Below are 27390 nucleotides of genomic sequence, written 5' to 3'. Positions count from 1 at the left end.
AACTATTGCAAATCCCTGTCCTGTCTTCTTGCTCCCAGATGCTAAGAGGTTTATTATTAAACTTCTGTTCAGTGTTCACCTATCTATGATGCATGTTGTGTGTTTTTTATTGAATATAGTATTTAAGTAATAATGATAGTACTTGTATGGGTTGCAATGTATTGATATCATTCTTAAAGCCTAAAAAAAGGAAAGTGTTGTGAAATGTCTAAATGAATGCAATTTTCACTTGTTAATAGGACTTAGATTCCCTTCATGTTCATTTTTACTTTAACACATTATCTAAAGCACAAACCTCCTTGGTTGTTTCAAGCACGTTGGTGATACATTGCGAAAATGGGCTACATCTGCTCTCTGGTGGTTGTCGGTCATCATGATTTCTGTTAAAGAAAACGTCCAATGTCCAGATTTGAAATATGACATATACTTACAAACAAAAACCTTTATGGAAAATGTAAATTGCTCTCTGGATAGAGGTTTGAAGTGGGGTATTGTTTGATGAATGAGTACAGGACAACTCAAAAACATTATTGAGTATGAGGTAACAGAATATTAACAGATTAAAGTGAGATTATAACTGGGCAGAACTATAAGGAAGGTATATTATGATGGTGCTGTAGACATCAGTTAATTACTGTTCTGTCAAATAATGTCTGCTCATAAAACAATGAACCGGACCCTACTGGCACCATTTTTATTGAATTTGGGTGAATAACGCATCTTGTTGTCATAGAGTTCCGTCATTTACAAAATGTAACTAATTGTCTCATTCTTGTGGAAAATGTATTTACTTAGTGTTTACTTTTTTGTGTCTGTTTGCTAGTTTGGTCACAAATATTAACAATCAATAGCTATTATACAAAACATACTTCAATCTTGCCACATTCCCTTTCTCATTCACTTTCATGTACATATTTTCCCTCTCATTCTCCTTTTGGCTCAGTCTCATTCTCACTTCTCCCTCTCCGGCTGTCTCTGTCTCTATTTCTCTCTCCCTGCCTGGAGAGAATTTTCCATCAATCAATTAGAATCAGTCTATTTTTCTGACACTATGGCTGGACAGACTGACAGCTTGATGGACCAGTAGCAGAACAGTAAAAAGCTACAGTTTGTTATCATGCTAGTACAGTATATGATTGATTAAAAAAAATATATATATATATCATATGTAAAATGTATTTAAAAATTTAACAATGTGTTTTGAGTCTTTAACCACCGCTCCATTATGGTGCAGACAGTAGATACGTTACTGGCTCTCTCTAATCAAATGAACAATGGCTATCACCATAGGTCACACGTTGGGTTCATTGGAGAGAGTTCAAGGGAATAAAGTATCAGTAAACCCTACACACATAGGCATAGATAAGATACACTTGGTTTCTGCACAAGTTCATTTATTTTGCATGACAAAGTCATTAATGACGCCAGGTGTCAAGATAACTAAATACGAATTTGCCGTTTAATGCCTTGTTTCTGAATGCATTTGGCAATGCCATCTCCTTTTTGCGCCATCTAAAGACAAAAAAATAAAAACTAGTTTTTCACTTTATTTAAATGTAATTGGGTCTCTAAAATCCTGCCGAGAGTTTCTTTTTATTTTCACAGCACAGCGCAGCACAGGTGACAGATAATTTAAGTAGCCAGTTGATGCTGTAGGGAGCGAGGGTGAAGGTAAGCCAGTCAGAGCGTAGATGAGAGACAAGTCCAGTTTCAGATGAATGTTGCAGTGTGAGCCGTGCGCGCGGCATAGCCCATTGAGCGAGAGGAGGACACGCTGACACTGTACATTAGCATACCTCCAACGTTAATGGTATTTGGAGGAAAAAATATTTTTATCCTGAACGGGAACTTTTGGAATGTCTGTGCAACTAAAAACATGTTGAAGGAAACGGTGAGTAATAATAGTTTTGCATTCATTTGCTAAGATGTTATTTTGTAAGTAACACGTACAATACTACTCCAGGCATTTTTGGTATTTTGACCAATTTAACGGTTTAGAAATGTACGCATGATCCACAAAAATAGCTGCATGAACATTTGACCTACTATATGATATGTTGTTAACAAACATTTTGGTTTTGCGGATGTCGCAGTTGGAAAATATAACATCTGCTCTGTTTTAAAGTTTTCTGTTAGAGACGTTGTATATATGGGCACTTGCCGCCTTGCTTCTGTACAGTAAATAATTTTGTTTGCGTACATCTATTGTCCCGGTGGTTCATATCGACATAGCCATATAAACAGCTTCAAATTCTATGCATGTTTTGCTGGTAACATGGTATTACGAATAAGCTAAATTGTAATTTTTAACAGAATAGTAAAGAACAGATTGTTCCGAGGGATTTGGTCTCAAAGTAGGCTACAGATTTTCACGAGGCTATGTCGTCGTCTGTATATTTTAGTCATTTTGCAGTCATTTATGCCTAGCAACTTGGTGAGCTAACAGTTTTTGAATTAGCCTCTGTGGAAAACCGTATTCAAACCCAAAACCCAGGCTAAGTGCATAGTCTTATCACGAGAGTCGGTATCCTGTAACCTATATTTAACCCTTGTTTTTTTTTTTTTAACCAAGGTTACCATGAGGTTAAAAGAAAAATTGAAATGCATTTGCTGGGTTTACATTTGTTTTCATACAAGATGTTCATTAAACCTTTTTGAAATATCTGGAAGTTTTAGGAATTTACTATGGTTTCAGTTGACCCCCTTCTGTGAAGATCTGAAAATAAGGTCAGGACAGTATAAGGTCTTAAAGGTCAGGACAGTATTGCCTATCGTTGTTAACCAGAATATCATAACCAGAATATTGGTTATGAGGATAATGATAATGAAGTCATAATTGTGTTTATAATGTGGTAATGTAATCTCTGTTGGCCATCTTTAGATAATCGTGTGATGACAGTGTGAATTGAAGACAGAAAGAAAACATAAAGAGAGGATAGGGAGAATAATACAGACAGTGGACCTGAGATTAATGGCTTACAATAATGCTGAATTTTATCTCTATTCCGGACTGACCCAAACATAGAGATATAAGAAAATGACAGCAAATCAGCAACAAAAAGAAGACACTGAAATATTAATATAATATACAAATTAGAACCTTAGACTGGACATGAACCATCTTACGACAGAACATATCAGCCATGTTTATCAACCATGTCTTGTGAGTACTGTGATAAGATCTTGTACAAAACAATTCATTTGGAGAATTTATCTGCACTTTATGTTTGTTAGCTGGCCAGTCAATTTAGAAGAATAATTCAATCCACAGCCATACACTGTTTTAAATCATTACTAATATTGTTGTCTATACATTACTAGCATTCACAACTTTTAAAGTTAACTAAATAATTTACTATAGTATGTTTCCTTATGTATGAAATGCGGTATAAACACAGTATTGTTATAGAACTTGTATAAACTGTATTTAAGATTATTTGACATCACTAGTTTGGACATTTTCAGTTGAAAATTATACAATTGCACAATTTCAGATAATTTCAAAATCTTCACATGTTCATACTGAAACTAAAAGCTTAGTAAAATCAGTATGTGTTTCTTTGCTGACATTCATTCCATTTAGATTGTTTTGGATTTATCCTTGAAAAAAAATTATAGCATTTCGTCCCATTCTGGAACTTTCAGGGATTATGACATAGTCCCTCTAATAATACCACAGCGATCCTATTAAATTACCAGACTTAAAGGTGTCAGGTTGTTATCAGTTCCAGACATTAGTGGTTCCATGATGAGCTGTCAACAATCTGATGTATCTTGACGCTGCGAGTACAGAACACCTAGTATAGGAACATCTTGTTACAGGGCCAGAGGGACTAGAAAGTTCTACATGTGCATTAATGCTTTTGTTAATATCTGACCCGTTCTTACTGTACTTTACTTTTAAGGCGTTAAACAGGAAGAAGAGGGGTAAGAGAGAAAGTAATGGTCATATTTTGGAGCATACAAAGGAATGGCCAAAGCCGGGCCATCTTTTAAACATTTCCAGTCAATCTATGTTAAAAGACAGCTGAGAGTTCTTATCTTTCCCCCTTTCCTGATTAAGGCAGACCTTCATATGACCCTTATCACCGCAGCATGGAGTACAGTGAGATGGATGGAGAGATGGATGAATGGATGAAGAGAAGTATGTAGCAAGGGAGAGAGGGAAAATGTCTAGTTAGAGGGCATAAGGCCCAGGTCCAATGTTCATGATTTTATGTGTCATTTTGTGTGTCCATTTACAGACCAGAGAGTTGATGTGCGTTGATGTGTGCGTATGAGTTTGTGGGCATGCATGGTGGCCAGAAAACTGGCATGGCCAACATAATGACGTCACCTCTCCTAAGACCTGTGGACAGATGTTAACTCCCAGAGCTAGCCACCAGGTCGGGTACATTTAAATGAAGTCACACGGGTTCCAATTAGACTCATCCAAGCACAGAGCACAGAGATTAGACCTGACTAGTCACATGCCGAGCATACAGAGGAGAGAGAAGTATTTTTCTAGTATTTGAAAAGGTTGAGTTCTCCGGGGCATGATGTTGTTGTTGTATGCTCTCTGGTGTTAGAAAGGTCCAGCCAAGCCTGCAGGCAAAGCCCAGGCTGTAATAGTGAATGATGACACCAGAGTGGTCTATTGATCTGAAGGGATGAGAGCTACAAATTAATGTGATGTTGACTTTGTTCCCTGGCCGGGCTTCATGTACAACAATGATATAATAATACCGAAATGTCCGCCCTGTCAGATACCCAAGGATACTTATACACTCACCTAAAGGATTATTAGGAACACCATACTAATACTGTGTTTGACCCCCTTTCGCCTTCAGAACTGCCTTAATTCTACGTGGCATTGATTCAACAAGGTGCTGAAAGCATTCTTTAGAAATGTTGGCCCATATTGATAGGATAGCATCTTGCAGTTGATGGAGATTTGTGGGATGCACATCCAGGGCACAAAGCTCCCGTTCCACCACATCCCAAACATGCTGTATTGGGTTGAGATCTGGTGACTGTGGGGGCCATTTCAGTACAGTGAACTCATTGTCATGTTCAAGAAACCAATTGGAAATGATTTGAGCTTTGTGACATGGTGCATTATCCTGCTGCAAGTAGCCATCAGAGGATGGGTACATGGTGGTCATAAAGGGATGGACATGGTCAGAAACAATGCTCAGGTAGGCCGTGGCATTTAAACGATGCCCAATTGGCACTAAGTGGCTTAAAGTGTGCCAAGAAAACATCCCCCACACCATTACACCACCACCACCAGCCTGCACAGTGGTAACAAGGCATGATGGATCCATGTTCTCATTCTGTTTAAGCCAAATTTTGACTTTACCATCTGAATGTCTCAACAGAAATCGAGACTCATCAGACCAGGCAACATTCTTCCAGTCTTCAACTGTCCAATTTTGGTGAGCCCGTGCAAATTGTAGCCTCTTTTTCCTATTTGTAGTGGAGATGAGTGGTACCCGGTGGGGTCTTCTGCTTTTGTAGCCCATCCGCCTCAAGGTTGTGCATGTTGTGGCTTCACAAATGCTTTGCTGCATACCTCGGTTGTAACGAGTGGTTATTTCAGTCAAAGTTGCTCTTCTATCAGCTTGAATCAGTCAGCCCATTCTCCTCTGACCTCTAGCATCAACAAGGCATTTTCGCCCACAGGACTGCCGCACACTGGATGTTTTTCCCTTTTCACACCCTTCTTTGTAAACCCTAGAAATGGTGATGCGTGAAAATCCCAGTAACTGAGCAGATTGTGAAATACTCAGACCGGCCCACCTGGCACCAACAACCATGCCACGCTCAAAATTGCTTAAATCGCCTTTCTTTCCCATTCTGACATTCAGTTTGGAGTTCAGGAGATTGTCTTGACCAGGACCACACCCCTAAATGCATTGAAGCAACTGCCATGTGATTGGTTGATTAGATAATTGCATTAATGAGAAATTGAACAGGTGTTCCTAATAATCCTTTAGGTGAGTGTAGGTTAAAGCAATACATAGCATAGAAAAATGACAAGTGCAAAAAGTATAATGGCCCCAAAATTAGCTTATTCAGTATTACATGAAGCAAAACCACAACTACAGCTGATCAGATAAGTTAAAACACAACAATTCTGAGAGTAAAAACACAACATGCATCTTAACTGCTAAAGTTGAGGGCTCCGAAACAATCTATCCCCATTAATTTGAAGAAAGGAAACATGGAGGGAAACAAATTTAATGTTACTACACTATATAGCCCCAACATGATTCACTGTTGATTACTGTCACTATGTAGCATGCTAGTGTGGCTATCCAAATAAAGAACAGGAAGAGGCTACTGAACAACCTCTGTATCACTTAATAGGTAGAAAGAAGACCTAGATGGTAATATGGTAATATGTATTAGATGGTAATATGCTCTAGGTTGAAAACTAGTCAAAAACATCCGTTTTCAGATCATTTTTGAAAGTTTGGGTGGAGCCAGATATATAGAAATGAGGGGTGAGAGAGTTACAGAGAGGGGGTGAGATGCAAAGGGGTTTATCATTTTGGGCCAGGTAAGATGAAGGAGTATGGGTGAGATGCTGCCAGTTAAGGTGGAGGAGTGTGGGTGAGACGCTGCCAGTTATGGTGGAGGAGTGTGGGTGAGATGCTGCCAGTTAAGGTGGAGGAGTGTGGGTGAGACGCTGCCAGTTATGGTGGAGGAGTGTGGGTGAGATGCTGCCAGTTAAGGTGGAGGAGTGTGGGTGAGACGCTGCCAGTTATGGTGGAGGAGTGTGGGTGAGACGCTGCCAGTTATGGTGGAGGAGTGTGGGTGAGATGCTGCCAGTTAAGGTGGAGGAGTGTGGGTGAGACGCTGCCAGTTATGGTGGAGGAGTGTGGGTGAGATGCTGCCAGTTAAGGTGGAGGAGTGTGGGTGAGACGCTGCCAGTTATGGTGGAGGAGTGTGGGTGAGACGCTGCCAGTTATGGTGGAGGAGTGTGGGTGAGACGCTGCCAGTTATGGAGGAAAAGTGTTAATTAGACCATAGACTTGGAAATCAGTTAGGGTGAAGGACTGTGAGTTAGAGGCTAGTAGTTAAAAGACATGTGTGGGTGATCTGAAGCTGGTTAAGGTGGAGGAGTGTGGGTGATCTGATGCGAATTATGGTGGAGGAGTGTGGGTGAGACGCTGGCAGTTATGGTGCAGTGTTGGTGAGACATTGCCAGTTATGGTGGAGGAGTGTGGGTGAGACGCTTCCAGTTATGGTGCAGTGTTGGTGAGACACTGCCAGTTATGGTGGAGGAGTGTGGGTGAGACGCTGCCAGTTATGGTGGAGGAGTGTGGGTGAGATGCTGCCAGTTAAGGTGGAGGAGTGTGGGTGAGACGCTGCCAGTTATGGTGGAGGAGTGTGGGTGAGACGCCGCCAGTTATGGTGCAGTGTTGGTGAGACACTGCCAGTTATGGTGGAGGAGTGTGGGTGAGACGCTGCCAGTTATGGTGGAGTGTGGTTGAGAGGCTACCAGAAATGTTCAGATAACATTCAGGTTACCATGACTTTATTTTGGTTTTGAAATCAGATCAACATAAAAAAGCATGAAGAGTGAACTGGATTGACAGCAAAAAAGAAATGTAGAGGGAGGGCGAGTGCAAGAGAGCGAGAAGAGGAAGAGAATGGAGAGAGAGAGGGATAGAGAGCAACAGAGAGGGGGGGTGAGAGAGGTAGAGAGAGCAAGCCATTCGACATGTAGAGGGACTCAATTTCTGGCCTGGTTTCAGAACAGTGGTGATCGATTATTATTGATCTACCAGATCTGGGTTGTCAAATAATCACAGTGAAGAAACGGATGCCATTTCAGCAGACAGCATCACACTCAAATTCACGTTATTCTGTATTAAATAGAAAGGTTTTGGATCAACACCTAAAGGCATCTGACCTGTCCTTTTATAGTAGTCCACAGTAGTCTAACATGTTAAGTAATAAACATAGATCGCAGGACTCAACCGAGTCATCAAACCAGGTTATTAGGCATCAACAAAGTAGATTTACTTGTGAAGGAGAAAACAGACTACTTAAGCATGGAGACGCCCTCAATGTCACTGCCCATGCTTTCTCAGGCACCATCGTGACACCGACACAGACGTGCGGCTTCTATCCAAGTGTTTGGTCAACAATGTGACGTCATCCCACTCCCTGGGCGGAGCATTCTTCTAACTTTAATTCTAAGTGTCATGTATGTGATGTTTTAGAGAGGGGAGCAGGAACTTTATCCTGTGGGTTATTGAATGACATTGAAATCATATTCACAGTAACCCTTAATCTGGCTACATAACACCTTAATATGGGCAGATAATCTCTCTGTGTATAGAGGGAGACTGTAGGGAGGGGGAGATTTTACAAAGAGAATGTGTGAGAGAGAGAATGCCACAGGATCAACTTATACCCCTATTTCTGTCTCTCCTTCAGTCTCTTTTACCCTTTTTCTATTTCTGTCTCTCTTTTTTCAAATCAACTCCATTGTAGGAAGTTATCTGGCAAGAGCATAGCTGTTAGGGTTATCCAATATTGCTGAGGCTTGCTCCACATATCAAATGTAGATTGTATACAAAAATGGGTAGATAGGAGATGTTGTGGGATTTTAGTTAGTCTGTGTAACACCTTCTATAATATAATAAATACTATAAATAAATAGAAGAGTGGTGTTTTGGCATGAGGAAAATGTCACTCACAACACTATAATGCATTATCGTATCAGGCAACCCTGCATGCCAGACACTGTCCAGGGGTTAAGGGAGTGTGAACTGACAACTTCACAAGATCACGTTTCCTAGACAACCCAGCATGGTGAAGGGCAGTTTGAAGCATTTACCACCTTGCCACGATAAGAGGTGTCAGTCTCTCACACACCCACACATCATTGGTGTAGTTAGGCTTTAGACCCCCCCCCCCCCGCCCCCAAACACCTAGCCCATTCTCTGTCATCAGTTTTCCAACACCATACAACCCAATCATAAAGATATCAGGTCTGAAAAGGAGGTTTATATCGGTCCCTGATACCACGTCATATCTGGAGCTGCAGGATTCAGGGAGGTCAGTCTAACTATGGTTCTTTACTTAATCCCAAAGCCTGTCAATATTATTTGACCTCCAAGGCACACATCTTGCAGCCCTTAGCACAAGACTCACAGTTTAGGGCACCTTATTTACTCCCTGATACAATCTTGCAAATGGGAAAAGATCTCAACGCTCATTCAAAGCTTAAACCAGATGTTTAATTGATAAAGCACTCTGCGTAGAGAATGCGATTCTGAGATTTTGATCGTTGTTCTGTGTTGGTCTGTACATCTAAGAACATAATTGACCCTCTGCTAATGAAGTTCAAATAATACATTTACAGTGGATATAAAAAGTCTAAACACCCCTGTTAAAATCCCAGGTACTTGTGATGTAAAAGAATGAGACAAATGACACAAAGATAAATCATGTGAGAACTTTTTCCACCTTTAATGTGACCTATAACGTGAACAATTCAATTGAAAAACAAACTGAAATCTTTGAGGGAGAAAAATAAAAAAATCGCCTGGTGTTTGGAACTGTTCATAATTCCCTCCACTCTGACTAAGGCCCTGGTTCCAGCTGAAGAAAAACGGCCCCAAAGCATGATGCTGCCACCACCATGCTTCACTGTGGGTATGATGTTCTTTGGGTGATGTGAAGTGTTGTTTTTGCGCCAAACGTACCTTTTGGAATTATGGTCAAAAAGTTCAGCCTTTCATCAGACCATAACACATTTTCCCACGTGCTTTTGGGGGACTTGATGTTTATTTTTGCAAACTTCAGCTGGGCTTGGATGTTTATCCAAGAACTTAACCCCTAACTGAAAACCCCAATCATAGCCACAATTGTTTGCCTTTAAATCTAAGTCAGAAAATAACCAGTTTTTCATCATTGTAAAATCCCTTGTGGGTTTTGGTTCCCAATAGCAAAGTAAAACATGTCCACATGCAACCTCCTTCCTCAGTCAGATTGGTTGATGACTGTGTACATTATCGGTTCATTTCTAACCCGCATGTACACCCAGAGCCACTTAAAGAAGTGAATTTATACGTTTTCATTCTGTCCCCCCTGTGGGAATAAAACCCACAGCTCTGGCATTTCCAGTGCCATGCTCAGCTGAGCTACATGGGACTGTTACCAGCCGCAGTTATGATGTGTGTACTACCCCAGGACTGTCTCCCGTCTGTGTACTGTATACTACCTGTATGTGGACCCTCCATTGGGTGGCCATAGTGTGGGAGTTCTTATATAAAGACTTTAGCGGATTAACAGAGTCATGTTGGGATTACTGCAGTCACGAGCACAGCTGTAATCCACAGCATTCAGTCACTGCCACCGCAAGATAGAGCTCCCTCATCTCAATCCCTATCCCTGCCATAGTCCCTGTTTCAATCTTCATCCAAATCTCAATTACAATCCAGTCCCTGCCAGAGATCTCGGTCACAGCCAAACATCCCCCCATCCCAATCCCAATCCCTCATCATCATCCCTTTTCCAGTTAGTTTCAAGACGTTTGCTCTCATTCTACCTCTTTCGTCTTTTGCTTTTTTCGCAGCATGATTAATCTGACCTCGCCTCTGTAGCCCAGCTCATCATTACTCTGTATCTGTTTCCATACAATAGAGCGCCCACGTACACTAAATGTTGTGGTGATTAACAGCAGCCTGGCAGAGGCCATTTATCCTTGCTGACATGACCCACGTGACATGGAGAGCTGGTGTCAGCCAGACTAGTGGCCATTAGCCTTTCAATAGAATGGCCCCAGGCTAGTTCTATGGGGATATTCATTTCCATCGCTGGGTCACAAATAAACACAAGCCGTTATATGTTTTGTAATGTACAGTTAAATTCACATCTATATATACAGTACAGATAAAATATGACCATAAATGTGAACATAATTACATAATGTATAAGCTGTGACAATATACATTTTTTTTTACATTAAAATGTAAGCCGTATAGCGGAAATCTTACTCCACCCTTATGTTTGTTTTATTTCAGGATCCATCCATTTGCAGCAATCTGAGATCCCTGAGGCATTTCTCCCCATTCTGTCCAAGAAGTTGGATGAATGAACATCCACAACACTGCCAGTAAATCTGAAACCAAAAATATATTATGCTACGAGAGCCACACCAGGGGATCCAAACAGATTCACAGGAAACAGGTTACTGATCATCTTTTGGGTTTTAGTATTTTGAAGGCCTAGAGACTGCCATTTTAGTCTTTATAACATATTTAGGCCAATTCACAAATAACATTTAAATAATATGTGAATACACTGTTGTCTTCACATTTGCAGCGTAAATGTATAGTCCCAACAAAGCTTAGCACTATGCAGAAAATATTCATGAGCAGCACCTTGCCCTGACAAAATGCTTTCTAGCTTTTTTTATTTTTGTATCTTGTATATCTTGTATCTATGTATTTTCATGAACTAGAGTTGGATTTCAATAGAATAATACGTCTCTATAGTCACATGGATTACTAAATCCTTATAATATTGAAAATTACTGCAGTTTCTGGTTATTGTTTTCAGGCTGATTGCCAGCCAGGTATTAACCTAAAGCTAACACGAGTTATCCCAAATTCAGCTCACGCTAAAAGCTTATTTAACATTTTAAATAGTAATAAAGAATCTTATTTGACATGTTAAATTTAAAGACCCAATAGAAAAGGCATTTCATAGCTGCAATGTTTTGTGGGCCAATTCGATTCTTAACTAAGGGAGATATCAAAATTGAACATGATGACACACGATGGGAAATGGGGGAGGGGCATGCTTTTTTAATTTTGGTCTTGGGGAGAGTTAACAGTTTTTTATTATGTCTAGGGGAAGGTCATTTAATTTTATAATTGATTACATTTCAGTGGCCTATCTGGCAGTCTTGGAGTGTATTGCCTGGTGGAACATACCTTATTTCTATATCACCTTTCTATTTGCAATTCAGTCAGCCCCTCTTTGTGCTTGCCATATCCAAATCGTGGATATGGCGCAATATATAGTGGAAAAAAGGCTAGAAACACCTAAAAAACAACAACAACCTTAATGGTGTTGCCGAATTACGGAAGGTCCGCAATCGTGAACTAAGTTCTCTACTCAAGAGTTTCTTTGCAGTCTGTTTGCTGTAGACTGTCCTGAAATATTCAATGAAAAGCATATTGCTTTGCATAGTGGAAAAAGATGGCAAAGAACAGGACAAGGGAACAGAAGAAGAGTCACAATTTGGTGGAGGAACTTGTACATATAGTAATTTACTGTATTGTAAATGAATACTAATAGGAAGGTTGCCAGGTTTTGCTAGGCCTTAATCCTACGTTTGCTAAAAGGGGTTGAGTGATATGGAGGAAAGGCTAGGAGCATGAAGGCCAGCTGAAGACATTGCGACATTGCGATACCGATCACGACCGAGCAGGGCCTTAAATTCTGATTTTGTAGTTGGGCTAGGCTTGCAACAGTGATTTTATAAAATAAACGCAACAATAATCTCTGTTAGCTGCAAGAAGGGCATACAGTAGGTGCAGCATTGTGAATACATTTGTGTATCAGCTGGTGCCGTAGTTGTAACAATATTCATATTTTTATAGACATTTAAAAGGAAAAACGACCCTATAATATCAGCTCGAATTTTCAGGCACAATGAAATCTTTAAGTTAAAAAATATTCTGCTTTTTAAATATATAGCTAATCTAGGCTATATAGGTTTTAATATTTCCAATTTTATTGGGTTAGTTGTTTGTACAGTGGGCCTATATATAGCACTGGCTACCTTGCGTGCATATTTTTGAGCAGGAGTTTGTCTTTGAGACCAAATGCCCTCGATTAACTTTAATTCTGCATTTTGAATGGGGATGGTCATGTTTTTTTTCCTGAAGGCTTCGGGAGGGTGATGTAGAAATATATTTTGCATGGGGGAAGGTCAACCATTTTCATATTTTAGGGGGGCTTTATCCGCCAGATACCTCGTGTCATAAAAAGCAATCAGTCCCTAAGTTTGCTTGTCATGGAAAGGAGCATGCTAGCTAACGTCATATTAAATGGAAGGGAATAAGGTTAGGGATGCTGCTACCCAGTGCTGGACAATAATGTTTTAATATGGTCCACCAAAAGCTAGCTAACTTATTACTGTTGCTTAATTAATATGTAGCTAGCAAACATGAGTTAGCCGGCTAGCTACTGTCAATTACAGGATTAAATCGGAAGCATCATTTGACCTAGCAGACGTCGCCGCTGACATGTTTACTCTACACACCTAGTTACCAATATATTCAAAACACAGTGATCTTTTGGGTGTATCTTGAACAAAAGGGTGACGGCCAACAATTTTGTTTTGAATTTGTTTGAATTATTAAAAAAGATAGAACGAATCTGGTTATTTTTTATGAAACTAGGCTTTCAGAAAAAAAGGTTTAAGAAAGCTTGTTTATATATATATATATATATATATATATTTATTTATATTGTTTATGAGTACTTTTTCTTTTGTTTACATTTAACATTTTTTATTCCCAGGTTGGCAAGGATGCAGGACACACCAAACTAAAGGAGATTAGAAATGTGATTACTGACTGAAAGAAAGAAGAAAACTTAAGAGAAAGAAAGACGGAAAGAGAGAGGATTGCACGTTTTCCCCTTTCTCAGTAGGGCATCCCCTGAATTCCTGCTACTATGCCTGAGAGAGGGAGGGCTGAAGACATGTCGAAATGAACCCCTATGACAACTCACACTTCAGGAGGGATCTCTTTCCTCACTTCCACTTATTGTAGGGGCTTTTCTACCGCCCCTCTGTTTGTGTGTGACATGGGTACACCCATGTCTGTGATAACCTAGGACATCAGGTAAAGACTGCGGGCCTGGTATTCTCCTGTGTTGTGCCTTGGTTGCTTGTAATCAGATTGCTACAACTTAAACTCTCTCCAGAAAAGTGGTCATGGTTTTACACTGTAAACTCTCCTCAGGAAACTGGTCATGGTGTTACACTGTAAACTGTCCTCAGGAAACTGGTCTTGGTGTTGCACTGTAAACTGTTCTCCAGAAACCTCGTAACATGTTTAGCATTCTCATGAGAGGTTAAAGACTTTGCCAGCATTTGAAAACACAGTTTCCTTGAAATGTGTACCGAAGGTAATATCTAATATCACAATCAAACCTTTTCATGACATTTAGATTTCCCCCGATTCAAACCTTTTGAGATATTTTTGCATGCATAAAGACAAGTCTCTTTCAATTGGCCTTGTCATTGTTTTTACCCACTTTTCCTTGCACATCTTTTGTTTGCTATTTCCAGACTAAAAGCCTTTCAGAATTGGATAAACGTGTGTTCTCTGTCAAGCAGGGGTGCTGAGTGTGACACTTTAACCAAGACGAGCCAACCCATATTTGGATAAAACAAGGACACAGCACCTCACATCATAGGATTTTGCCTCTGAAATAACATTTGATCTCTATGTTTTTGTGGACGTCGTCCACAGGTGTTTGCCCCGTGTGTTTGTTACTCCTCGCCTTTTTCACCAGAGTAGGTAATATGTATTCTGCTCCTACACATTCCCAGTACTGTTTCTGTCGAAGTGTTACATAAAATCAATCCTTGCATTATTTTGTATTGGGTACCTTGAAATCCGTACACAAAAAAAGTACAAAAAAACACAAACCTTGGCGTTCTAGTCAAGTGATTATATTCACTCTCCTTAAATGTTTTCTTTGTTTTGAGTGTTTTGATCTTCAGATTTCTTGTTCACTTTTCTTTTCTCTCTTTTCTTCATCCCCCTCTCAAAAAGGATGTTCCTATGCTGTAGTAGTGGAGAGTAAGTCTGCTTATGGTTTTATAGATTTTAAATAATTGACTTGGTTAATGAGATATAGTTGAAAATTAGTCAGTCTGTTCAGTGTGTTTTGTACTGAATCAGCCATGCCTTTGGGACAAATACAGAAACCCTCAGGACTAGGACATCCTGTTTAAAACAGTCACCTGAGAGAGACGTAGACAGATTTACAATGTGTCTGAAAGTCTGCTTTTGTTATGCCGACACCTCAAAATCCCTTTGAAGACTTTTGTGGAGTGGGACAGATTTTTGGATTTGAGGGAAACTGCTGGTAATAGTCTCCCACTTTTGAGAGATACTAAGTGAGTATTAGATTATTTACTCAATGCATGGATACGCAGCTCATTAATGTCTTCAGAGACCCTGTAGTGAGTGAAATGTAGATGCAAATGTGGGAAGAAACCTATTCTGATGGATAGGAAGTGAATGTATTGGAATTGTGTACCATTATTACTCAATAGTCTAAGGAGTTGCTCCTCTGTTTCAATCTGCACTGTGTATTGTCCATGGCCAAACCACTGGGAGGTGAAGATCTGGTAACGTAAGAGACAGCATGCTGTTCTTTTCTCTGCTGGTTGCATGCTTGATATGCCCTAGAAACATAGACCCGTTGGATTGTGTTGTTCCCTGGTTCCACCCCCTGACTCTCTATTGTCATATTGCACTTAAGTGAATGTGGGGAGTGTATTTATTCTCATCACGCGTCCATACTACTACCCTGCTTTATCCTCAGCTCTTAACCTTTCAAGCGTCTCAGTTTCTGCAGCCTGCTCAATGTGTTTCCCCGATGCTGTTTGTAACTGCAAGCGAAGCTCCCGCTCCCTTGTACAATGACAACCACCTGTGGGTCACTTCTGTTGATACCCTGGAGACTGTGTGTGACCTCCCTCATCAGCCCAAAGGTGTGTAAGTACTAAAGGGAGTTGACGGTATTACTGTGAGACTGGCTATTTGCTGCTGCAGAAGACAAACTTAATCTCTGTTCTTCACTTCAAGTGAGTTCAAGGAGTCCTAATCACAGAAACTGCACTAAAACGCTTGGGTGGTGGGGACACTGAGTTTCTAACAGCTTGTTCAGGTGACTTTGGAACAATGATCCAGGAAGGATTCCTTTGCTTGATATCTTTGTTCCACATGAATCTACGTCCAACTCCAGAGATGGATTACTTTTCACCCTAAGAAACATTGGATCTGAAAAGAAGCACAGAATAGCAGGTTTTTATCAGTACCTAGGTGGTCGAAAACTCACAAACCACATAGGAGTTGAGACTACATCTTCATAGTCACATTAACATTGGTGTAAGACATTTTGTTTAGCGCCATGGGAGCGGCGCGAGTGAAGCGACGTTTCAGTGCGGTGGTTGACGGGCTGGTAGACGAGGAGGAAGTGATGAAGCTGGCTCAGAGTGTCGCTGACATGGCCGGAGCGGGGGCTAGCACTGAGGGGTCAGGGACACCCTCCACCCCCTCTCCCACCCGCAATGGCAAAGCACTCCCCCTGCAGGGCAATGGCAGTGATGCGCAGAGGCCCAGTGGAGCCCCGAAGGCAGGAGGAGGAGAAGGAGGGATGAGAGGAGGGCGCTCAGGACAGAGGCGTGGGAGATTCGGAAGTCTGGGGGGAAGGGGAGAAGGCTGCTCGTCCTCTGACCGGGATTCAGTGCTATCGTCCCCTTCCTCGTCCAGCCACCAGCCCACTCGGCGCCCTAGCCGCCGGCCCCGTCACCGCTTTGTGGGCAAGGACGGGCGCTGCAACGTCACCTTCGTCAACATGAGCGAGAGGGGCCAGCGCTACCTCAGCGACCTCTTCACCACCTGCGTGGACATCCGCTGGCGTTGGATGCTCGTCATCTTCTGTCTCTCCTTCCTCCTGTCCTGGCTGCTCTTCGGCTTTGCCTTCTGGCTCATTGCTGCCGCACACGGGGACTTTGCCGTCCGCCCCGATCCCAGCTCGGGCGGATCTCCCGGGGTTGGAGGTGAGCCCGTGGCTGGGGCGGTGGTGGAGGTGGAGGAGACCTGTTTCCTCCAGGTGAACAGCTTCCTGGCGGCCTTCCTGTTCTCCCTGGAGACGCAGACATCCATTGGTTATGGCTTCCGCAGCGTGACCGAGGCCTGCCCCCTGGCGGTGATGGCGGTCATCTTGCAGTGCATTGTGGGCTGCATCATTGACGCCTTTATCATCGGGGCGGTCATGGCGAAGATGGCTAAGCCCAAGAAGCGTAACGACACTCTGGTGTTCTCTGACACGGCTGTGGTGGCACTGAGAGATGGGAAGCTCTGCATGATGTGGCGGGTGGGAAACCTACGGAAGAGCCACCTGGTGGAGGCACATGTGCGAGCACAACTACTGAAGGTAAGAAAAGACTGAGGAAAGAAGAGATGTTGTAGGAGGAGAGGAGAGAGGAAGCAGACAGAAGGGGTTGAACAGCAGAAGAGGCAGGACTAGTCACCATATTGAAATTGCTATGTAGAGGTAGAGATCAGTGTGAAATTACAGTAGATATGGGGAGAGAGAGAGAGAGAGAGAGAGACAGAGAGTAGTTGAGAGCAGTGGAGAGGGAGAGAGTGGTATTGGTTGGGCCATCTGGCCTGTACTCAGAAGTCTGGTTAATGAGAGCTTGTTTTATTCTCCCTCAGGGGTTTAGAAGATTTTACCATGGGATTAATTTCCCCCAGGGGCTCAGAACCATTGTCATTGTGTGTCAGTGTCTGTCTGGCTCAATGCCTGTGGACTACATGGTGCGATGAATCATAAGGATTCATCCACGTTTTTACATTTTGGGTGGAATAGAAATCAATACAACTGGGATTCCTTCACACAGAATACTACAATATTAAAGTGTGAATATATATTTTTTATGTATTTAATGAAATATATATATATATATATATATATATATATATATATATATACAGTGGGGAGAACAAGTATTTGATACACTGCCAATTTTGCAGGTTTTTCCACTTACAAAGCATGTAGAAGTCTGTAATTTTTATCATAGGTACTCTTCAACTGTAAGTAACGGAATCAAAAAGAAAATCACATTGTAGGATTTTTAAGTAATTAATTTGCATTTTATTGCATGAAATAAGTATTTGATACATCAGAAAAGCAGAACTTAATATTTGGTACAGAAACCTTTGTTTGCAATTACAGAGATCATATGTTTCCTGTAGTTCTTGACCAGGTTTGCACACACAGCAGCAGGGATTTTGGCCCACTCCTCCATATAGACCTTCTACAGATCCTTCAGGTTTCGGGGCTGTCTCTGGGCAATATGGACTTTCAGCTCCCTCCAAATATTTTCTATTGGGTTCAGATCTGAAAACTGGCTAGGCCACTCTAGGACCTTGAGTTGCTTCTTACGGAGCCACTCCTTAGTTGCCCTGGCTGTGTGTTTCGGGTCGTTGTCATGCTGGAAGACCCAGCGTCGACCCATATTCAATGCTTTTACTGAGGGAAGGAGGTTGTTGGCCAAGATCTCGCAATACATGCCCCCATCCATCCTCCCCTTAATACGGTGCAGTCGTCCTGTCCCCTTTACAGAAAAGCATCCCCAAAGAATGATGTTTCCATCTCCGTGCTTCACAGTTGGGATGGTGTTCTTGGGGTTGTATTCATCCTTCTTCTTCCTCCAAACACGGCGAGTGGAGTTTAGACCAAAAAGCTCTATTTTTGTCTCATCAGACCACATGACCTTCTCCTATTCCTTCTCTGGATCATCCAGATGGTCATTGGCAAACTTCAGACGGGCCTGGACATGCACTGGCTTGAGCAGGGGGACCTTGCGTGTGCTGCAGGATTTTATCCATGACGGCGTAGTGTGTTACTAATGGTTTTCTTTGAGACTGTGGTCCCAGCTCTTTTCAGGTCATTGACCAGGTCCTGCCGTGTAGTTCTGGGCTGATCCCTCACCTTCCTCATGATCATTAATGCCCCACGAGGTGAGATCTTGCATGGAGCCCCAGACCGAAGGAGATTGATCGTCATCTTGATCTTCTTCCATTTTCTAATAATTGAGAGCTTCTCCTTGCGACTCAGCTCTTTCTTCACCACGACAGACCGATACATCGACTGCATTACTGCAGAAGCTGCACTAATCCGTCTGTCAATCTCCCGTTCCATCCTTCCCTCACTGGTGAACAAGACCCCTAGATACTTAAACTCCTCCACTTGAGGCAGGCACTCACCACCAACCTGAAGTGGGCAAGCCACCCTTTTCCGACTGAGGACCATGGCCTCGGATTTGGAGGTACTGATTTTCATCCCCACCGCTTCACACTCGGCAGCAAACCGTCCCAGTGCATGCTGAAGGTCCTGGTTTGAAGGGGCCAACACGACAACATCATCCGCAAAAAGCAGAGACGAAATCGTGTGGTCCCCAAACCTGACACCCTCCGGCCCCTGGCTGCGCCTAGATATTCTGTCCACCAAAATTACGAACAGAACCGGCGACAAAGGGCAGCCCTGCCGGAGTCCAACATGCACTGGGAACAAGTCTGACTTACTGTCGGCAATGCGGACCAAGCTCCTGCTTCGGTCGTACAGGGACCTGAAAGCCATTAGCAAAGGACCCAGGACCCCATATTCCCAAAGCACCCTCCACTGGATGCCGCGAGGGACACAGTCGAATGCCTTCTCCAAATCCACAAAACACATGTGGATTGGTTGGGCAAACTCCCATGAACCCTCCAGCACCCCGTAGAGGGTATAGAGCTGGTCCAGTGTTCCACGGCCCGGACGAAAACCACACTGTCCCTCCTGAATCCGAGGTTCTACTATCGGCCGTATTCTCCTCTCCAGTACCCTGGCATAGACTTTCCCGGGGAGGCTGAGAAGTGTGATCCCCCCTGTAGTTGGAACACATCCTCCGGTCCCCCTTTTTAAAAAGAGGGACCACCACCCCGGTCTGCCATCCCAGAGGCACTGTCCCCGACCGCCACGCAATGTTGTACAGGTGTGTCAACCAAGACAGCCTCACAACATCCAGAGACTTGAGGGCGGATCTCTTCCACCCCCGGTGCCTTGCCACCGAGGAGTTTCTTGACTACCTCTGTGACTTCAGCCCGGGTGATGGACGAGTCCACCTCTGAGCCCTCATCCTCTGCTTCCTCAATGGAAGACGTGACGGCGGGATTGAAGAGATCCTTGAAGTACTCCTTCCACCGCCCGACGACATCCCCAGTTGAGGTCAACAGCTGCCCACCTGTACTGTAAACAGCATTGGTAGGGCACTGTTTCCCTCTCCTGAGGCGCCGGACGGTTTGCCAGAATCTCTTCGAGGCCAGCCGATAGTCCTTCTCCATGGCCTCACCGAACTCCTCCCAGGCCCGAGTTTTTGCCTCCACAACCACCCGGGCTGCAGTCCGCTTGGCCTGCCGGTACCCGTCAGCTGCCTCAGGAGTCCCACAAGCCAACCAGGCCTGATAGGACTCCTTCTTCAGCTTGACGGCATCCCTTACTTCCGGTGTCCACCACCGTGTACGAGGATTGCCACCGGGTACGGAGACCTTACGGCCACAGCTCAGAGCAGTGGAGAACATGGTCCACTCGGACTCAATATCTCCAGCCTCCCTCTCCCTCTCCAGTCGAAGCTCTGCCGGAGGTGGGAGTTAAAGATCTCTCTGACAGGAGATTCGGCCAGACGTTCCCAGCAGACCCTTACAGTATGCTTGGGTCTGCCGAGTCTGTCCAGCTTCCTCCCCCGCCATCGGATCCAACTCACCACCAGGTGGTAATCAGTTGACAGCTTCGTCTCTCTCTTCACCCGAGTGTCCAAGACATACGGCCGCAGGTCAGATGAAACAACAACAAAGTCGATCATCGACCTACGGCCTAGGGTGTCCTGGTGCCACGTGCACTGATGGACACCCTTATGCTTGAACATGGTGTTCGTTATGGACAAACTGTGACTAGCACAGAAGTCCAATAACTGAACTCCGCTCGGGTTCAGATCAGGGGTGCCGTTCCTCCCAATCACGCCCCTCCAGGTGTCACTGTCGTTGCCCACGTGGGCGTTGAAGTCCCCCAGTAGAAAGATGGAGTCCCCGGTCGGAGCACTTTCCAGCACCCCTCCCAGAGACTTCAAGAAGGTCGGGTACTCTGCACTGCCGTTCGGCCCGTAGGCACAAATCACAGTGAGAGACTTATCCCCAACCCGTAGGCGCAGGGAAATGACCCTCTCGTTCACCGGGGTAAACTCCAACACATGGCGGCAGAGCTGGGGAGCTATAAGCAAACCCACACCAGCCCGCCGCCTCTCATCATGGGCAACTCCAGAGTGGTGAAGAGTCCATCCTCTCTCAAGGAGTGTGGTTCCAGAGCCCAAGCCGTGCGTAGAGGTGATCCCGACTATCTCTAGTCGAAACCTCTCAACCTCACGCACGATCTCAGGCTCCTTCCCCGCCAGCGAGGTGACGTTCCACGTCCCTAGAGCTAGTTTCCATGTCCAGGGATCAGGTTGTCGAGGCCCCTGCCTTCGACTGCCGCCCGATCCTCTATGCACCGACCCCTTATGGTCCCTCCTGCAGGTGGTGAGCCCACGGGAAGGCGGGCCCACGTCGCTCCTTCAGGCTGAGCCCGGCTGGACCCCGTGGGGAAAGGCCTGGCCACCAGGCTCTCGCATACGAGCCCCACCCCCGGGCCTGGCTCCAGGGTGGGGCCCCGGCTGCGCCATACCGGGCGACGTCACGGTCCTCAAAATGTTTTTCATCTTTAAAGGGTTTTGAACCGCTCTTAGTCTGACCCGTCACCAAGGACCTGTTTGCCTTGGGAGACCCTACCAGGGGCATATAGCCCCAGACAACATAGCGCCTAGGGTCACTCGGGTACTCAAACCCCTCCACCACGTTAAGGTGGCAGTTCATGGAGGGATAAAAATGCAAATTAATTATTTAGAAATCATAAAATGTGATTTTCTGGATTTTTGTTTTAGATTACGTCTCTCACAGTTGAAGTGTACCTATGATAAAAATGACAGACCTCTACATGCATTGTAAGTTGGAAAACCTGCAAAATCGGCAGTGTATCAAATACTTGTTCTCCCCACATTTTATATATACATATATATATATATATATATATAAATGTCCTACTGTTCTTGGAAACTTTCTTGTCTTCTCCATTAAAATAACATCAAATTGATCAGAAATACAGTGTAGACATTGTTAATGTTGTAGCTGTAAATAACTTTTGTAGCTGGAAATATGGAATATCTACAAACATTAGGTGTACAGATGCTCATTTTTAGCACCCATCAGTCCTGTGTTCCAATGGCACTTTCTGTTTGCTAATCCAAATGTATCATTTTAAAAGGCTAATGTCTGATACATTTTATTTTATTTATTTTAATGGACAAAGACAAGGACATTTCTAACTGACCCCAAACTTTTGAACAGAAGTGTAACTAGTAACTTTGTTTTAGCAGCTTGAATATGTTCAGTCAAAACTAGGGGTTAACTTGATTTTGAATGACTACCCCATCTCACATCATCTGCACCGTGCCTCAGTTGACAAATGCTTCTCAAAGAAGGGCAAAAGCCACAACCTTGAATAGGATAAGACAATGGCCCCATTACAAAATGTTGACATTTTTCAAGCAGAAATGGAATAAAGCTCCTCACGTGATGACACAGTTTCACAGTGGCCACGGCCCTCTTGTGGGATTTGGATGTAAGAACATGTCTGTGGCTGCCCATTTAAATTATCCCCATGTTTGATTTGTTAAATCTTGCTAATACTCTTTAGAATTGAATGCTATACATGTTTTATCAGCGGCTGTGAAATGTCAGATACAAATATATTTTGGTGATGTTGTTTTCAATGTGGTGCATACTAATAGCTCGCTTATTCAGTCATTGCAATCACTGGAAAGACACAGGCCTGCTTCTTAACTGGGTTGCCAGTGGAGGAAGGAGAACAGTCAGTAATTTCACCATTAGGCCTTGGGTGTTTTTAAAACAGCTACAACAATATAATGACTGTTCAGAACAAAAGTATGTCTTTTAAATGTGCCAAAGGAATTAACTCTCTGTCCTGAATACAAAGCATTATGTTTAAGGCAAATCCAGCACTTTGCTGAATACTACTCTATATTTTCAAGCATGGAAGTAGCAGCTTCATTTTGCGTATGCTTGTCATTGGTAATGAGCTTGTTCAGGATTAAAGAAAAATAATGGAGCTAAGCACAGGCAAACTCCTAGTGGACAACCTGGTTCAATCCAAGTTTAACCTTTCACCAGGATGATAACCAATAACACAAGGCCAAATCTACACTGCATGTACTTAGCAAAAAGAAAATTAATGTTACTTTATGTCTTAGTTACTGACTTAAAGCTGCTTTTAAGGTTCAGAGTGACTGCAGATCAAACCTTTTCGGGATCTTTAGTCTGCCAAAATCAAGAGGTCAGATGCTCATGTATCTGGTCACTGGATAGTTCAGATGCTCATGTATGTGGTCACTGGATAGTTCAGATGCTCATGTATCTGGTCACTGGATAGTTCAGATGCTCATGTATCTGGTCACTGGATAGTTCAGATGCCCATGTATCTGGTCACTGGATTGTTCAGTGAATTGTGCTCAGTTAATAAAGTTAGATCAATGCTGAAAGAGTGTCTTGCAAGATCATATAATGATTACAGTATTTAACATAACAGAAAGCAAAAACTTGGCATTATATGAAGTTATGGTAAGAGAAAAGATGCCACCACTTTTTCCTTCTTATGTGGCTAAATCTCAACAGAGCCCATAACTAGTCAAACTATACAGGTATGCTCTGCTGCAGTTTGTTAACACCAACTGCTTTAAAATTTGTCATTCAAAACAAAAATGTATAAGCCAAGAAGATCTAATATCTGTATGATTTCAACTTGTCTCATTGGTTACTATGTAGAATGCAGGTAGAAGGCAGGACATAGGCAGGACACAGGGAGAACGAAGGACTTTAATAGAAGAACTAAGATGTAACAAAACTAAAACAAGAAATGACCAGAACCATGTACAAAAAGGAACAGAATCCAAAATAATAATATGACAAAATACAAGGGGAAGGAGGAACTTAAATAGGGACAGTGATCAGGAACACAAGTGAGGGCAATTCAAAGGAACAGGTGTCCATGCTCCAAATGAGGGCCATGTTGGCCGTTCAAGGACGTGACAGCGGTGGTGTTTTGTCTCAGAGTATCAGAGCATTATATAATGCACATCTTTTCTGTTATGTAGAGTGCTTTGACCATTACGCGATCTTACAGACATTGATTCAGCAATGATCTATGTTAAACTAGCACCATTTGCCAGCCAGAGTAGCTGGTTCTTAGGAGTAGCACAGAGACTCTGCATAAAGTAGAGAAAAGACACATCAAGAAGTTTTAAGTGTCCAAAAAGTTGCATCTGTAGTTGGGTGAATCTCATTAATATTCAATACTGCATTGTAACATAAAATGTGAAATAATTGCACCGTGTGAATACTTATGCTATGCACTGTAAGTATTTTGGTCTGGCCTTCTGTCTGTAGTGTTGGCGTGTGTGGCTTCTGTTAATAAGTAGCGTCTGCCTATAGTATCTACATACAGTGCATTCTGAAAGTAGTCAGAGCTTTTCACTTTCTCCGCACTTTGTGTTATGGACTCAATTTATTATTGATGAAAATAAATCCCATCAATCTACACACAATACAGCGTAATGACAAAGCGAAATAAAAAAATAATTGACATTTGTATTGATATTGAAAAACTGAAAATTCACATGAATGTAAGTCTTCACTGCTTTGTAGAAGCAACTTTTGGCGGCGATCACAGCTTTGAGGTTTCTTGGATGTGCCTCGACCAGCTTTGCGCACCTGGATCTGGGCAGTTTCTCCAATTCTTCCTTGTAAATCCTCTCACGGTCTGTCAGAATGGATGATGAGCATCAAGGGGTCCAGGCTTTGGCTGGGCCAGTCAAGGACATTCATATACTTGTTCCAAAGTCACTCCATTGTTGTCTTGACCTTGTGCTTTGGGTTGTTGCTGTGCTGTTTTTTTTTACCCTCGTTTTTTACCCTAGTCTGATTTTCTTCAAGAACCTCTCTGAATTTTTCTCCTCAGTCCTAACTAATCTCCCAGTGCCTGCCGCTGAGAACCATTCAGGCTGAAATATCTAATCAGAGCCATGCTCTCATGGCCATTTAAGTGCTGTGTTGCAAACTCTGGGCAGCATGTCACATGCCTTTTACTTAAGAGTGGCTTTTCTCCCACTACCATAAGGTCCTGACTGATGGAGGAAATTATTGTCTATTTGGCAGGTTCTCCCATCTGCAGAGAAACTGTGAAGCTACATCAAAGCGGCCATTGAGTTCTTGGTCACCTTCTAACCAAGGTCATTGTTGCCCATTTGCCCATTTTGTTTTTCTGGACACTTGTATGTGTCTTGGTAGTTCCAAACTTCTATTTTTCAGTAATGGAGCTCATTGTGCTCCAGGGAACTTTGATTGCTTTTGCAATTCTTTAAACAATTTACTGAGGTCTACGGAGAGATTCTTCATGGCTAAACACATGGCTTTCTCTGACATGCACTGTGAAGTGTTGGAACTTATATAGACAGGTTTGTGTCTTTCTATATCCTGTCCAATTAATTTAATTTGCTGCAAGTTCTAGAGACATTTCGGGGAAGATTAAAGGACACAGGATGTCTGATTTCCATTTGGAGTGTTATGGGGAAGGGTCTGAATACTTATGTATATGAGATATTTAAGTTTTTCATTTTCAATAAATTGGCACAAATTTTAATTAGGAGGGGTCTCAATACTTTCCAAAGACACTGTTAGTGCATATTGTATGTGATTGTCATTTGTCTTTGTCTTTCTCCATCCTCCCATCTCCCCACCCCTGCCCTAACCTCTCCCCTAGCCAAGGGTAACCCCAGAGGGAGAGTTCCTCCCACTGGACAACGAGGACATCAATGTGGGGTTTGACACAGGAACGGACCGCATCTTCCTGGTCTCGCCAGTAACCATTGTCCACGAGATCAACAATGAGTCGCCGTTCTTCGAGATGGACCGCCGGTCGCTGGAGGGAGATGCAGAGCTAGAGGTGGTGGTCATCTTGGAGGGCATGGTGGAGGCCACAGCCATGACCACACAGTGTCGCAGTTCCTATATAGCATCCGAAATCCTCTGGGGTCACCGCTTCGAACCTGTGCTCTTTGAGAGGAAGAACTGCTACCAGGTACGAGGGATAGGGGAAACCAAGTGGCAGAAATAGTTACTGATGGGCTGGGCTCGTCTTTTTTCTGGTCCCTTTTTCCTACATGTACATTACAGCCAGTCAACACATTCAGAATTCCCTTTAATCCCTGCTTATGTGTACTCATATTCAAAGTGGTACTTGATGGAATGGTGTTCAGACCCTCTTCTCCAGTGACCCTCTGTTTTCACTTAACACCAGGTGGACTATTCGTTCTTCCACCAGACCTATGAGGTTCCCAGCACACCCTCGTGTAGTGCTAAAGAGTTGGCCGAGCAGAAGTACATCCAGAGCTCACGTTCCTCCTTCTGCTATGAGAACGAAGTGGCCCTGCAGCTTGTCACCCCAGACGATGACCCTGAGGATAATGCTGGTAGCTGCCCCTCCCCCTTGCCCCGCCGCCTCTCCCTCCTAGAGCACCCCCACACCAACTAATCCTGGGGACAGAGGGAGGTGACAGGCAGAGGGGACAGGAAGTAAACCAGCGTCTACAGGAACTCAAGGACAGACAGAGAGAGCTAGAGAAGCATGAAGATAAACAGATTTAATAGAGAAAGAGACCGAAATGGAGAAATAGGGAAAAGGAATAAAGCTGAAAGACTGTAGAGAGAGAATTGTTGAGTGAGAAACAGAAGACACGACAGAGACAGCTAAAGACAAATTTAGAGAGAGATGTTGTACACCGTGAAACAAAAAAAAGGAAAGGACAGACCGATTTAAAGGTCAGGCGGAGAGAGAGGAAATAGAAAGAGAGAAACAGAGAGAGAGAAAGGAAGTAGAAACAGAGAAACAGAGAGAGAGAGAGAGGAAATAGAGAGAGGAAATAGAAAGAGAGAAACAGAGAGTAAGAGAGGAAATAGAAAGAGAGAAACAGAGAGAGAGAGGAAATAGAGAGGAAATAGAAAGAGAGAAACAGAGAGAGAGAAAGAGAGGAAATAGAAAGAGAGAAACAGAGAGAGAGAGGAAATAGAAAGAGAGAAACAGAGAGTGAGAGAGTGAGCTGTCATTGAATGGGGTGGATGGGCTGCTGTTACACTATTCCCGTTGGCTGATTGGGCCTAGCCATCTTTCAGAATCATTTTGTCTCAGACCCGGCCCGTCACAACCAACCGCTACAGGCAGCACTGGCTTCAGTGCTTAACTGACCCCTCGTGGCTCCAGTCTGTTACTGCAGCTCTGGTTCTGTTCACACTGGACCCATGGGATTAGGGCAAAACTGTCCCCTAGACACTGATGTATGGACAGTTTAGCATTTCTGCCCCCTGATGGTACAGGTTAAGGTTGGGAGATGCTGAACGGATCCTAGACCAGTGCATAAGGGTG

The 27390-nt window shown here is 43.3% G+C and overlaps 1 protein-coding gene across 1 annotated transcript; it reads left to right on the top strand.

Moving 5' to 3' along the window:
* Positions 1-1339: 1339 nt before the first annotated feature.
* On the top strand, positions 1340-26875 carry kcnj14 (potassium inwardly rectifying channel subfamily J member 14). The gene is made up of 5 exons (XM_020041161.3): positions 1340-1891; positions 11028-11193; positions 13540-17199; positions 25732-26049; positions 26269-26875. The coding sequence occupies exons 3-5, from the start codon at positions 16171-16173 to the stop codon at positions 26500-26502; spliced, it is 1581 nt and encodes a 526-aa protein (XP_019896720.2). The 5' UTR covers positions 1340-1891; positions 11028-11193; positions 13540-16170; the 3' UTR covers positions 26503-26875.
* The last annotated feature ends 515 nt before the right edge of the window (positions 26876-27390 follow it).

Source organism: Esox lucius, chromosome 20 (assembly GCF_011004845.1).
Source record: "Esox lucius isolate fEsoLuc1 chromosome 20, fEsoLuc1.pri, whole genome shotgun sequence".
In the NCBI taxonomy this organism is placed as follows: Eukaryota; Metazoa; Chordata; class Actinopteri; order Esociformes; family Esocidae; genus Esox; species Esox lucius.
Note: the sequence above shows the minus strand (reverse complement) of the source record. Positions and strands in the feature narration are given on the sequence as shown.

Coding starts and splice junctions, on each gene's coding strand:
- kcnj14 (XM_020041161.3), top strand. CDS start 16,171: ATGGGAGCGGCGCGAGTGAAGCGACGTTTCAGTGCGGTGGTTGACGGG. Junction 17,200..25,731: donor TGCGAGCACAACTACTGAAG/GTAAGAAAAGAC, acceptor CCTCTCCCCTAG/CCAAGGGTAACCCCAGAGGG. Junction 26,050..26,268: donor AGAGGAAGAACTGCTACCAG/GTACGAGGGATA, acceptor ACTTAACACCAG/GTGGACTATTCGTTCTTCCA.